Genomic DNA, 13,192 nt, shown 5'->3' on the forward strand with positions numbered 1-13,192 from the left:
ATACCAAGCCTTAAATTAATATTTTACTGTGAAAATACCTGTTTGCATATAATTAGCTTCCAATAGTTCTATCAAACACTAAGGCCTAGTAAAAGTATGTATAACACACACGGGTGAAACCGCAGTTGGAAGCTAGTATTACACTCGTTAATTGAGGATAACTAGACAAAAACGCTATCTCTTCACTGACGTAACTCATTAAAGTTTACGTTATTGTTTTGTTTTTACTGCAAAAACCACAACATGTTCGAACTCACCGATACACAAAAACCAAAATAACCAGCTAATTATAGATGCTACAAATATTAATAAGTCTCTATAAACTGACGAAAAGAACTAATTCTCAAAATGACCAATTCTTCGCGGGTGGCTTACAATTTAGGGGTTACTGACTCTAAACCTGTTCTTTTACTTCCTTGGGCCTACCTGTTTATCCTGTTTCTGGGGTATTTATGTTCACATCGTCCTGAGACACTTAAATTATGCATCGGACGAAGTAAAAATACTTAGTTAACGGTGTTAAGACATCAGGCGCATCGGCATGATAATAATAAAATCATGTTATGGCAGATATACATTGGTGTCCCTAAAAATAGTGTCAAGCTCTGGGTTCCCCAGAGGTAGAGCATCACTAGGACTATCACCTACGTATGTTCCGTGATACAAAAATTCTTAATACAAAGTTAATAAATTACGCTATCACAGTAAAACTAGGCGCAGACCACCGATTTTTAGTTGGTCGATAGTTGGGCCCGATTTTAATTTGTATGAAGAATCGGCCAAATCAAATCGGTGTAATGTGCGCATTTCCATACATGCTCATACTGATCAACTGCCCGACTAAACTATCGGCCGACGAAATATCGATGGTCTGCGCCTAGGATAACTTTTTTCATTGAGTCCAAAGCACAACTTTTGCGTACAGCTTTTTCAAAGCACTCATTGTAAGCCTACCTAGTTATGGAATCGCTGGGCTTATGCTTTTTTTGTTTTGTAACCTGTTTTCGGCCAGATCAATCTAATATACAGATTCGTCAGTGGGGAATTATTAATTACCTTCTTTCTTATTCGATGTCGATTACGTCTATGTTATCTAATAGTAGCTCTTAGAACTGAGCTTACAAATATTAATATGAAAGTTCAAATTATATCCTTATCCGCATATACAAAGACGAAATGCGGTAAGTACCTATACGAATCAAATTGCAGGATCATTTGAAAGAAAGACATTTGAACATTTGACTAGGTAATTAATTTCTTAACATGTGTAAAATTGGATATGTTTTTATATTTAATCTTTTTCAGGACGAATTTCAGGTATTTTAGTCCGTTGTTAGAGTAAGTATTTTATATTCTACTTTAATTAAAAAATACAAGATTATGCATAATTTGGAAAAAAAGATCCCCTCTGGTGGAGAAAAAATTTGGAATATTTTTAATGCACGCAACGTTGCAGGCGTTCGCTAGCTTGAAACGTAATAATATTGCGGATCTAACATACTTTTTTTTTGTATAAAGACGTCGATAGTTATAACACTAGACTAGTACACTATCGAACTCCTTCAACATACCTAATTATCCTCTGTTAAATTTCAGTGCAGTTCTTTGTAACAAAACTTTCCTTCTGGACTAATTTATTTTCTGGTTAGGTTTCATTCGAAGTGTAGCTTTAAAATTTCTTCCAAGTTACAGAAAATCATAACTGATTAATCTTAAATGAATTATGCTTTCATACTCTTACCTGTCTCCTACACCATCAAAACAAAACACAATCGACAATTTACGACTTTAAAACAACTGTTTTAAAACCTATTATATTCGTAACAACCGGAGGAGTCCAAAGTAGGGTCCTTTCAATCTGTGCACTCGTAAACACGTACAATTGAATGTAAAAGTATATTACTTTCTTTGTCCCGTTACGTCGACCTCACTCGTTCGAGACCAGTCGCACGCGCAGAGCGGTGGTTGAAGGCAGCATCGACTTTCTTTTGGTGAGTAGCTTTTGTTTTTAGAAAGTGTTCAATTCGGCGCGAGCGTTAGATAAATGTCGAAGATGTTTGAAATAGGACACCTTGTGCGCGGTTTTAATTGTATTTTTTTTTTCGTAGAATATTTATCCCCAATTCACAGTTACATCAAAATTTCCAAATAAACACTAGTTTTTGCCTGCGGCTTCGTCCGCGTTGATTTCTGTTTGACACAGAATGTCTTAATCTATCCATATTCTATAGCCTATGTTCATCAGGAATAATGTAGAGTTCTAATGGCAAAATAATTTTCCAAATCGGTTCAGTACTTTCGAAACATATACAATACAAGCAAAAAACTGTACGGGTAGAAGATTCAATCCAGGTATTGAACATGTTTGTGCCTCATTATGAGACGTTGTGATTGCATTATCGCGAAAATAATCTAAAACGAATGTTATTTTACTATGAACTATTAGGGACTACTTACACCAAAAAAGTTTTCTTACTCAAAACATTCAAAGAAAACTCGCTACTCCATCAAATATTTTTGAATCGCGTAAACCTGTTTCAAATTAATTAAATTATTTTTTGATACACAAAATAAACCTTGCCCTCTTGTATTCTGTAGGTCCGTGCAAGGTCCAAATCCTACTGTCAGGACGAGTCGCTTAATTGTTTTCCTACAATGATGTCTTCTCATACGAGTCTACGATTTTTTCAATTTCGTGTACGAATTTGATCTAATGGTTCAAAAATACGACCCCGGATAAAGCTGTCAATATTAATATAACTAATTTACGTTCATTTAGTTCATTACCTAATTGTGAAACTTCAGCAGTTGAGTAGGTAATAAGTATTTATTTTCACAATTTTGTTAATAATAATAATATTCGATAACTGATTATTTGCATCAAGTCTGATTTCTAAAATATTTGAGAGTGCAAACGTGTTAACAAAAAAAAATCGCGAAAAGAAAAGTGTTCATAGAAGTAGGTTAAAGTTGTTTACATAGTCTACGAGATGAATGCTTAAAAACATAATATGGGACAGAAGTAGAAACTAGTTATAAAATAATATTTAGCAATCGGGAAACCTATCTATTGGTCGTAAGGCTAAAAGAATGGGTTCTTTCTTTTCTACAACTTTTATTTAATTGTAAGAATTTAAATTCATGCAGCGTCTCCAAACGATTTCTCCAAACTTCGTAACTTTCCTTCTAGCTTTTTGAATAAGCACTAAACAAATTGAAGCATAGGTATTTACACATTGTTAGCCTTTAGAACAAGAACTCGTCCTATCATTTGATTAATTTTGTTGGGAGTTTATTAATACATTTATTTTGATTGCGAAAACGCAAGCTGTAGTGACAGCTCTCTTATTTATTTACACTAGATTATAGCTAGTGCTGAATTACTATGTACCTAATGGAGTAGAGCACTATGACTGTGACCTGGAAGCTTCAAAAGTTTCTGTCTGAAAAATCTCCTGGAATAAATATTGATCTTTACTGGTTGAACTTTCGTAGCTGGGCAAGAGGTGGGATTACTATTAGTCCTTCTTGTATTTATACAATGACTTTTACCAATATAATAATCACCTTTCCATTTCCCACACTAGTCAGCAACAAATCAACGTGTTATTCAGGTTGTTTTTATACATTGAAAGAGCATGTTAACAGACAATACAGCTGGGAAGTAGCGACGACTACTTCTCATCTTTGTATGTGGTAGGCAATGTGAAGCTTAAAGCTTAGACCTACTTTTAAACTAATGTGCCTATTAACAATCATCAAGAATCAAAATCAACTGATCATGCACGACAGCGTTTAGATAAAGATTACTATAGTTAATAGACCTCTTTATTTCAAGAGTTCCTGACTCCGGGCCGAGTTGTATTTTTTTTTGTGTAGTTACGTGTGCGTAGTTACTCATCGTCATCATCATCATTTCAGCCATATGACATCAACTTCTGAAAATAGGCCTCCCCCAATGATTTCCACAGTGGCCGGTTGGTGGCGGCCTGCATCTAGCGCCTACTTCGTAGTCCGTATCCGTAGTTACTATCATGATGGAAAATAACATTCCTTATCAGCGATCTTTGGACAAACTTCTCAATTTGCAACTGGTTATATAAAATGACGAAAACGTCTTCGAGCGTCACTATGCTAGGTATAAAGGCGAAAAAGTCCCCAATTGTAATTGGTTACGATACAAAGCTCTGGTTTCCAATCAACTTTAGGGAAATGCAATATGATTTTTATTATAGCTCTGAAGTAGTCCAGAAAGTTCAAAGTCAAGATTTTAAAAGATTTTTTTTATAATTTCAGGTCAACACAATCATGAGGAGCTGGTTACTGTGCGTTCTCGCGCTGGCGGTGGTGGCATGCACCTCAGCACAGCACTACAATCGGTACGACAACTTCAATGCCGACTCCATCATCCAGAATGAGAGGATCCTGCTTGCCTACTACAAGTGTGTGATGGACAAAGGACCGTGTACTAAAGACGGGAAGAACTTTAAACGTGAGTGAAATATTTTGTAATATATCATCAGTCACTAAATCAGAATGATAGAAAGATGAAGCATTTCCTGAGGTTTGAAAATGTGCTAGGATTGTCGCCGTCGTTGTCGTCGTCGTCGTTTCAGCCAAAGGACGTCCACTGCTGGACACAGACCTCCCCCAAGGCTTTTCACAATGAACGGTCCCGCGCTGCCCGCATCCAGGTTCTTCCCGTGACCTTTACCAAATCGTCGGTCCACCTAGTAGGAGGCCTGCCTACGCTATGTCTTCCAGCCCGTGGTCGCCACGCCACTCGAGAACTTTGCCGCTAGGATTGTTTCTGTCCATAAAGGAGGACACAAAAAATCGTAGAAAATCACCGCCCTATAAAACAGCCCACCCTGTCGAAGGTTTTCGAACGACTGGTGCACGTGAGTGCGAAGTTTTGTATGATCAGTCACACTCGTAAACCTAAATACAGAATGATAGAACGTCGATTTTCGATTTCAGAAACATTGAGCGATATTTTTGGATTGATAAGCGTCATCATCACATGCTTTTCATTTGCTAATTATACTAATTTGATTATTTAACGACCTTTATTATGCTAAAAGTCGTATGCAATTTATCTACACTCTACTCTCCTTTAGACTTAAAAGTCTAAAGTCTGATCAAAAATACATAATATTTATCGCATGGAATATTATCACCACTTTAAGTTTGATGAATACAAAATAAACAAAAAATATTTTCTACCGAAACAACAACAATTTGCTCATCCTTAAATTAGGTATTTTAATATCTTAATAAATATAAATACCTATTTAGATAGGTAAGTACAGTCGAGTTCATTAATATATTGACAGTGCCATTGTTTTCAAAATATTCTAGCGCAGAAGCATAGTCAATATACTGAGCTACCGCAACATATTTATGAACAGTTTAAATGATTACATTTTATTGATGTTTAACGCACGTATTCACAAACGATACTTGCTTAAGTGAAGCAGCAAATCGAACGCACAGCGTTGAATAGAGCTCTGTAATAGGCTAGTTTCCTAAAAAAATTTTTTTAGTCCGTCATGTTTAATATCAAAAAATATTGGACACATATATTTTTATTTGTCAATCTAACAAATAATTACATAGTTATGGTGCGTTGAAGTTCCGCACGACGTCACAACGTGCGGCACTTTTATGCAAGCATTGACGTCACGGGCCTCTTCTTATGAACTTTGGCGCGCTTTATCTCTTTAAATTTTCATTAGTTTGAAAAAGTGAAAAATACGTGTAGAGTATTTTTTGATAAGTTAACTGACGGACTAATTAAAACTCTTGCTTTTTGACCCAGGAAACATACCTATTGGTTCGTGTGTCACCCTGTGCGTCCACGCGCACGACCTCATACTAATGTTTGTGAATACGGGCGTGAGTTTGTATTGAAATAATTATACGATCTTTAAAATATATATTTTGAGACATTGGCATTACTAATATATTAATGAACTCGACTGTAATTTATACTTATTTATACAAACTTAGATGTTTATACCGTAGAACCCTTTATCCTAGTCAACCTATGATTCAAGCAATTGAAGCGACATAATACTATTGAACATAGTGTAATATCAAATTTTCCTACACATTCCAGGTGTCCTACCCGAGACATTGACTTCAGCCTGCTCAAGATGCTCGCCCAAGCAGAAGCTGGTGGTGCGCAAGCTGCTCCTCGGCATCAGAGCCAAGAGCGAACCTCGCTTCCTGGAACTGCTCGACAAGTATGACCCCGAGAGACTGAACAGAGAGGCCCTGTATAACTTCTTAGTGACTGGCGTTTAGGAAACAAAAGACTAATGATGATGAAAGTACTCAAATGAACAGTGGTGATTTGTCACAGTAGAACCTTTAGAGAAGTATCTTCAATTCTTGGGGTTGTAGCAATGACACAATGTTAAAAACCTTTGGCTTTACAAGGATGATGAATAGTTTGATTAAACTCACAAAGAGGGCATTAAAATACAATTTCTAATTTGATGCCACTGATGGTGATCCATATTTTCCATTATCAACGTCATTTCTAATTTGATAGCACTGATGCTGATCCATATCAACGTCGACAAACGCCCACTGTTCTCACTTCATGACTTAATTGCATTTACATTTTAATTTTAATTTAAGTAAATTATTCTTAATATACAGGGTGTTTGGCGCATCGTGTGCCAAAATGATTTGGCGGATAGAATGGGTCATTTCCTATATTTTCAGCCCCCATAACACGTTCCATACCAGGCGGCTACTTTTAAATTATTTTTTTTAGTAATTTCACCAAAATACCCAAATCGCATCATTTAATTTCGATTTAAAAAAAAACTACTAAGCGCAGCCCTAAAGTAAATATTTTGTTTTGACGTGCATTAATGTAGGGTTGCATCAAATCTAAATTTATTGGCAAATATCATCTAGTTTTTTTAAAATTCAGCTTTGAAGTTTTCCGAAAAGTTAAAAATGGACTGAACATTTAAGTTTACAAGGGTATAATTTTTTTTTTAAAAGAGATAGCGATCTTCAGATTTTATCAAAACTTCTCTAGTCTATCCTCATTCAAACGGTATACTAATCTTGTTTAAATAATAACAACAACTTCACAAATTCTTTAAATTAGTGCATTGACTCTACTCGGACTGATTTGCGAAATTTGTGTTTATAGCTCCTTTTTGTGTGAATAGCACGTAGAACACCTAACAGGTAAAAATTATTTATCTTATGCAATGTAAAAACCTTTTATCTATCGTTTTTCAATGTGGATTTCTTGAAATTAAAGACGAAAATAATTATTTTGATCGTTTATTAATTATTACAAATTTTGTTCAAAATGTCCGCCTCGGCAACGTATACACTCAAGACATCTTCTTCTAATTTCGACTGTTGTCGTATGCAGCCACATTTCTCTTTTTATTACTAATAAGGCGTTTTCTATTCGTTGTAGTTTTTCTATTGTTTGAATCCGTTACGTACACCAGTTCTTTAGCTTGTCCCCAGACGTAAAAATCGAACGGAGTTAGGTCTGGGGAACGTGTAGGCCACTGTATAGGGCCATCTCTTCCAATCCACGAGTAGAAAACGCCTTTGTAGTAATAAAAAGAGAAAATTAGAAGAAGATGTCGTGAGTGTATACGTTGCCGAGGCCATTTTGAACAAAATTTGTAATAATTAATAAACGATCAAAATAATTATTTTCGTCTTTAAATTCAAGAAATCCACATTGAAAAACGATTGGGAAAAGGTTTTTACATTGCATAAGATAAATATTTTTTACCTGTAGGTGTTAAACGTGCTATTCACACATAAAGGGGCTATAAACACAAATTTCGCAAATCAGTCCGAGTAGAGTCAATGCACTAATTTAAGGAATTTGTGAAGTTGTTGTTATTATTTAAACAAGATTAGTATACCGTTTGAATGAGGATAGACTAGAGAAGTTTTGATAAAATCCGAAGATCGCTATCTCTTTTAAAAAAAAAATTATACCCATGTAAACTTAAATGTTCAGTCCGTTTTTAACTTTTCTGAAAACTTCAAAGCTGAATTTTAAAAAAACTAGATGATATTTGCCAGTAAATTTAGATTTGATGCAACCCTACATTAATGCACGTCAAAACAAAATATTTACTTTAGGGCTGCGCCTAGTAGTTTTTTTTTTAATCGAAATTAAATGATGCGATTTGGGTATTTTGGTGAAATTACTAAAAAAATTAATTTAAAAGTAGCCGCCTGGCATGGAACGTGTTATGGGGGCTGAAAATATAGGAAATGACCCATTCTATCCGCCAAATCATTTTGGCACACGATGCGCCAAACACCCTGTAGAACTAAAACAATAAAATAAATTAAAATATTGTTGCTGAGTTTCATTGAACTATCCATTCCATAAACATTTAACCCATCGTTTACGTCAGTAGCGGTCAATTGATTATAATCGCCGATAAATATGCATGATATCCCTTGAATAGACGACAATCAAGTGCATAATTACCACAAGACGATAATGTTCACTGACATATTTGTAACATAATATTTATTTCCGAGAAACATTCAAACCTTGGCCACATCATATAAATATTGTCACTCTGGATCAAGAAAATCATACTGCTCACAACAATCAACAAGGACGGTCTAAAAGTGTAAAAAAAACTTCTAAAATGAAACTTGTTATTATTTCCCTGTGTCTGGCCGCTGCGGTTGTAGCGCAAGAAAAATATGACTCTATCGATGACAACTTCGATATATCAGAGGTGTTGAACAACGAAAGGCTACTGAATTCATACACCAAATGCTTACTGGACAAGGGACCCTGCACTCCTGAAGTAAAGAAAGTCAAGGGTAAGTAAAAATATTTGTAAACTTAAAGTACTTTACTCTAAAAGCTCTAACAATAACATAACATTATGTAAAACTTATCTCTAAAATTTTCTAAATATTAACACACTTTAAAGAACCTTAAGCTTTCTTTTCTTTTTCTGCGCTTTCTAACTCTTCCATACTGCGACGAAATGTTTCAATACAGACCCATCCTTCAGTGTGGTATTTCTTAGCGTTATCCCAAATAGTGTTAAACTTTTCATCATCAAATTGTTCACCTGCCCCTTCAAAAATTTTCCTTATTAAATCTGGCTCACGCTTGGCATACATATCGCGATGACTCACGTTCAGAAGTGTAAACAAACTGGGACATAAACACGATTTTGCATCTGACTCATGTGGTAAATAAACTCTATCTGCTTTGCAACAACCTAGAGGTGTCACAGGATAATCCATGTCAAAATATCTCCCCGATGGCAGTCCTGCCATACGTTTTGTTCCAGAATCTTGTCCTGGCTTTACCATTTCAGTATAGGTTGTACGAAAATCAATACACTCATCAGGAATATCAGGAATTTTGGGAAATTCTGGACTAGATTGCGTGAAGTTGAGCATAGTCACAAAAGTTTCATACTTAATTTGTGCTCCATCAAATGCCTCCCACAATGATAACAATGGTTCAATTAGGGATGAATTGAATCGAATGAATTTACGATTACAGTATTCATAAATCAGTTCTTTCGGTAACCATCCAGTTTTCTCCTTATCATAATATCTCAAACTTAAATATAGCTGGCGGAAGAATGTGCTTTCGTATCTTTTAGACATGAATTTCCGTAGAGTATTGAGATGTCCCAAGCACTTTTTGAAAAGCTCCCTGTTGGGGTTCAGTTCACAAGTGGTTAGGCAGTCGACCACTCTACTGGGTGGTTTAAGTTTACCAAACGCATACCCATCTGGCACGCAAGATATATTATCGTTTGGCGCTGATGCTCTTCCTAGCTCCACACGTTTCCCATCTTGAAAGTTAGCCAAATATGTATTAATTGGTTTCTTCAAATTCGTGCCATCTATAATGTTGTCATACGTAAGACAACACTTGGCAAATTTTCCTCGTGGGTCTACATTAGCTCTCATACCAAATACTTTGTTAGGATTGAAAGTTGTCGAGCAATAATTACGATTAGTTTGGTAACCAGGTTGTTTTGAAGCCGGTGTTTTGTCAGGTACTGGATCTTTTGGCATTACAATATCATACAGGCGTCCACAGTCTGGCAGTTTTTTCCCAAGTGTAGATAAAACATCAAAACCTTGTGGCAAAGTAGGTACTGGATCGGGTACTTTTCCAACGACCTTCTTCCAGTACGAGGTATACACTGATTCTTTAAAATCATGTACTAGTGTTTGAAATTTAGTTTTGATGGGAGGGTTAATGATGTCTCTGACTTGGTTGAATGGCCCAGAGTTTCTCATATCAGGTTTTGGTGGATGCCGTAGCGGTGGCAGCTTTTGTGGTTTAGGCGGTGGTTGAATCGAGTCTCTAATAAGTGCTTCTACTTCCTCTTGAAGTAAGTAATGCTGAAGAGAATCTGCTACACGATTAGTGGCTTGAGAGCTAGGAATCCCGGCAGCGCAAACTTTTGGGTCTCTCTCTCTGAACATCCCCAAGTTCCCTTTCCCACCACTTGTCCCACATAGTTTAGACATAATGCTTAATTATTTAATAATTTCTATCGTCCCTATCACGTTTTGGAGCTTGATGGTTTTTAAGTCGTATTATGACAGTTAAGTTGACAACAAACTAAGACGTTTATGAAAGAATATTCTTTTTTATTGACCGGAGTCATAGACACAAACAGTTTCAAATTATGTTAACCTCTCAGCCCCCAAGCATTTCTATTGTATTATATCTGGATTCGCGGAACTTGAAGGATTAATCTAGCAACAATCTAGCAATGCAACTTGATGCAGCTAAATGTGTACTTAATAGTTTATGTGTTAAAATCTAACGTGTTTCCTCTCAATACTCAATATCTTGCTTCCATAATACATGTTACAGTAGCTCTCCTAAGAAATTGTTATTTGTAAGTTATTAAATATGTATTCCATAATTTTCAGATAAACTTCCCGAAGCTTTGGCTACCAGGTGCGCCAAATGCACAGACAAACAAAAGCAAATAGGGAAACAATTGGCCAAAGAAGTGAAAGCAAAGCGGCCAGACCTGTGGAAGGAGCTCGTCGCCCACTACGACCCCGAAGGCAAATACCAGGAGGCTTTCCAAGACTACCTCAAGCCTTAAATTATATCAAAATATTTTTAATAATAAGGTCATGGAAACAATTTGTTACAGTATTTGTGATATATATTTTTATTTAAACTAATATATTTAGAAAAATATACAACATTGTTAAAAACTATGAACTCTCATCATTTTTAGCCTCTCCTCGATTAGGATTAGCTTCCAAAGTTCGACGAAATGTTTCGAAACAAACCCAACCTTGAGAATGGTGTTTTTTTGCTTCTTCCCAAATAGCGTTAAAACCTTCATCTGTAAACTTTTCACCAGCTGCTTCAAAAACTCTGCGCACTACGTCTGGTTCACGTTTAGCATACATATCTCGATGATTCACATGAAGCAATGTCAGTACACTAGGGCTTAAGCAAGATTTCATATCTGATTCATGTGGTAAACAAGTTCTGTCGGCTCTGCAACAACGTTCAGGCGATATAGGAAAGTCCAAATCAAAATACCGCCCTGAGGGTAGCCCGGCCATAGGGGTTAGGTCCGGTGGCTTCCCTGGCTTTACCATTTCCGTATAAGTCGTTCTAAAATCTAAACAATCAGCAGGCAAGTCAGGTATTTTTGGAATCTCCGGCGAAGGTTCTCTGTAATTAAGGACATGAACGAAAGTCTTGTACTCTATTCTATTTGTAGAATTATCAAACGCTCTCCACATGTCCAACAAAGGCTCTATCAAAGCAGGGTCAAACCGTATAAGCTTTGTTCCACAATAGTCGTATACAACTTGTTTTGGCAGCCACCCAGATTTCTCTTGATCAAAGTACTTAAGATTCAAATAAAACGTGCGGAAGAATGTCGGCAAAAAACGTTTAGATAAACATTTTCTCAACGAGTTGAGATGCTTTAGACATTTTTTGAAAAACTCTCTTCCTGAATTTAATTGACAAAATGTAAGGCACTCTGGAAGATTATCGGGTGGTTTTAGTATGCCAAACGAGTAACCTTTTGGTACATTTAGGATGTTGTCATTTGGAGCCAAAACAGTGCCGATTCTAGGCTGTTTTGCATCTTGGAAATTAGCTTGTACAGTATTAATTATAGTCCGGCCACCTGTGCCCAACTTCACTCTATCGTCAGTGACACAGCACCTTGCATAAGTTCCTCGTTTATCTACGTAAGTTCTATGGCCGTAAGTTAAGTCACCATTATAAGCAGGCTCACAATATTTATATTTGTATTGAACACCAGCTTTCTTCGATTCAGGCGTCTTATCAGGGTATGGTTCTCTGGGCATAACAATATCGTAGAGACGTCCATGGAAAGGCGTTTTCTTTCCAAATGTAGTTCCTTGTTTGTCAAATCCTTCTGGCAACATCGGAGCAGGATCTTGAACTTGTCCAAGTGGCGCTTTCCAGTAAGATTTATAGGCGGTCTCTTTGAAGTCTTCGACGAGGGTTTCGAATTTAGTTTTGTTACGAGGGTTAATAAGTTTTGCCATATCACAGAAGGGACCCGCAAATCTTGTATCGTGGGGTATTGGTTTACGCAAGGGTGGAAGTGGTCTGGGTGGTTTTGGCGGGATGATGGAGTCATGAATGAGAGCGTCCACTTCATCTTTGAGAAGGTAGTGCTCTAAGGAATCTGATACCTTATCGTCAGGTTGAGCAGTAGGTAGACCAGCAGCACAGATGTTTTTGTCTCTTTCTATGAACATCCCGAAATTCCCCTTCCCACCAGATGTCGACCTTTGGCAATCCACAGGCATGGTTGTTTAGTTTGATAAATGTTTTTTATAATAGTTTCAAAAATTAAAGTAAAACATCAAAGATTTTATTGCAATTGCAATGACATAGTAAGTGAAAAGTGACGTTAATGACAGCTGTAATCAATGTAAATAAACGAAATAGGTAAGACTAAAAAGGTTTCAGTCGAGATTTTACTATGAGTCTATTTAACTATACTATACAGGGTGTTATTGACTTTGATATCACAGCTTTAATTCAGGCTTTTCAAGAGTAGGTTATTTGTACTTATGTTAAGTAAAATTACATAAGCCACCGCTATGTAACTTAACAGATGCAAGTCCCAAGGGCTTAAAGTAGAAAAGTATCGATCAAAGT

The 13,192-nt window shown here is 36.4% G+C and overlaps 3 protein-coding genes across 3 annotated transcripts; 1 reads left to right on the plus strand and 2 right to left on the minus strand.

The window, feature by feature from the left end:
• Window positions 1-1,762: 1,762 nt before the first annotated feature.
• Window positions 1,763-11,197, plus strand: LOC114363442 (uncharacterized). Its single transcript, XM_028319160.1, has 5 exons — window positions 1,763-1,991; window positions 4,297-4,492; window positions 6,122-6,303; window positions 8,550-8,850; window positions 10,948-11,197. The coding sequence occupies exons 2-5, from the start codon at window positions 4,309-4,311 to the stop codon at window positions 11,127-11,129; spliced, it is 849 nt and encodes a 282-aa protein (XP_028174961.1). The 5' UTR covers window positions 1,763-1,991; window positions 4,297-4,308; the 3' UTR covers window positions 11,130-11,197.
• Window positions 8,862-10,945, minus strand: LOC114363408 (EF-hand domain-containing family member B-like). Its single transcript, XM_028319113.1, has one exon. The coding sequence runs from the start codon at window positions 10,534-10,536 to the stop codon at window positions 8,968-8,970; it is 1,569 nt and encodes a 522-aa protein (XP_028174914.1). The 5' UTR covers window positions 10,537-10,945; the 3' UTR covers window positions 8,862-8,967.
• A 39-nt stretch (window positions 11,198-11,236) lies between the features above and the next one.
• Window positions 11,237-12,911, minus strand: LOC114363407 (EF-hand domain-containing family member B). The gene has a single exon (XM_028319112.1). It carries the CDS (start codon window positions 12,835-12,837, stop codon window positions 11,245-11,247), a length of 1,593 nt encoding a protein of 530 aa, XP_028174913.1. The 5' UTR covers window positions 12,838-12,911; the 3' UTR covers window positions 11,237-11,244.
• Between the last annotated feature and the right edge of the window lie 281 nt (window positions 12,912-13,192).

Source organism: Ostrinia furnacalis, unplaced genomic scaffold (assembly GCF_004193835.3).
Source record: "Ostrinia furnacalis isolate ACB-3 unplaced genomic scaffold, ASM419383v2 OfSCF7119, whole genome shotgun sequence".
In the NCBI taxonomy this organism is placed as follows: domain Eukaryota; kingdom Metazoa; phylum Arthropoda; class Insecta; order Lepidoptera; family Crambidae; genus Ostrinia; species Ostrinia furnacalis.

Coding starts and splice junctions, on each gene's coding strand:
- LOC114363442 (XM_028319160.1), top strand. CDS start 4,309: ATGAGGAGCTGGTTACTGTGCGTTCTCGCGCTGGCGGTGGTGGCATGC. Junction 4,493..6,121: donor AGACGGGAAGAACTTTAAAC/GTGAGTGAAATA, acceptor TACACATTCCAG/GTGTCCTACCCGAGACATTG. Junction 6,304..8,549: donor ATAACTTCTTAGTGACTGGC/GTTTAGGAAACA, acceptor CATAATATTTAT/TTCCGAGAAACATTCAAACC.
- LOC114363408 (XM_028319113.1), bottom strand. CDS start 10,536: ATGTCTAAACTATGTGGGACAAGTGGTGGGAAAGGGAACTTGGGGATG.
- LOC114363407 (XM_028319112.1), bottom strand. CDS start 12,837: ATGCCTGTGGATTGCCAAAGGTCGACATCTGGTGGGAAGGGGAATTTC.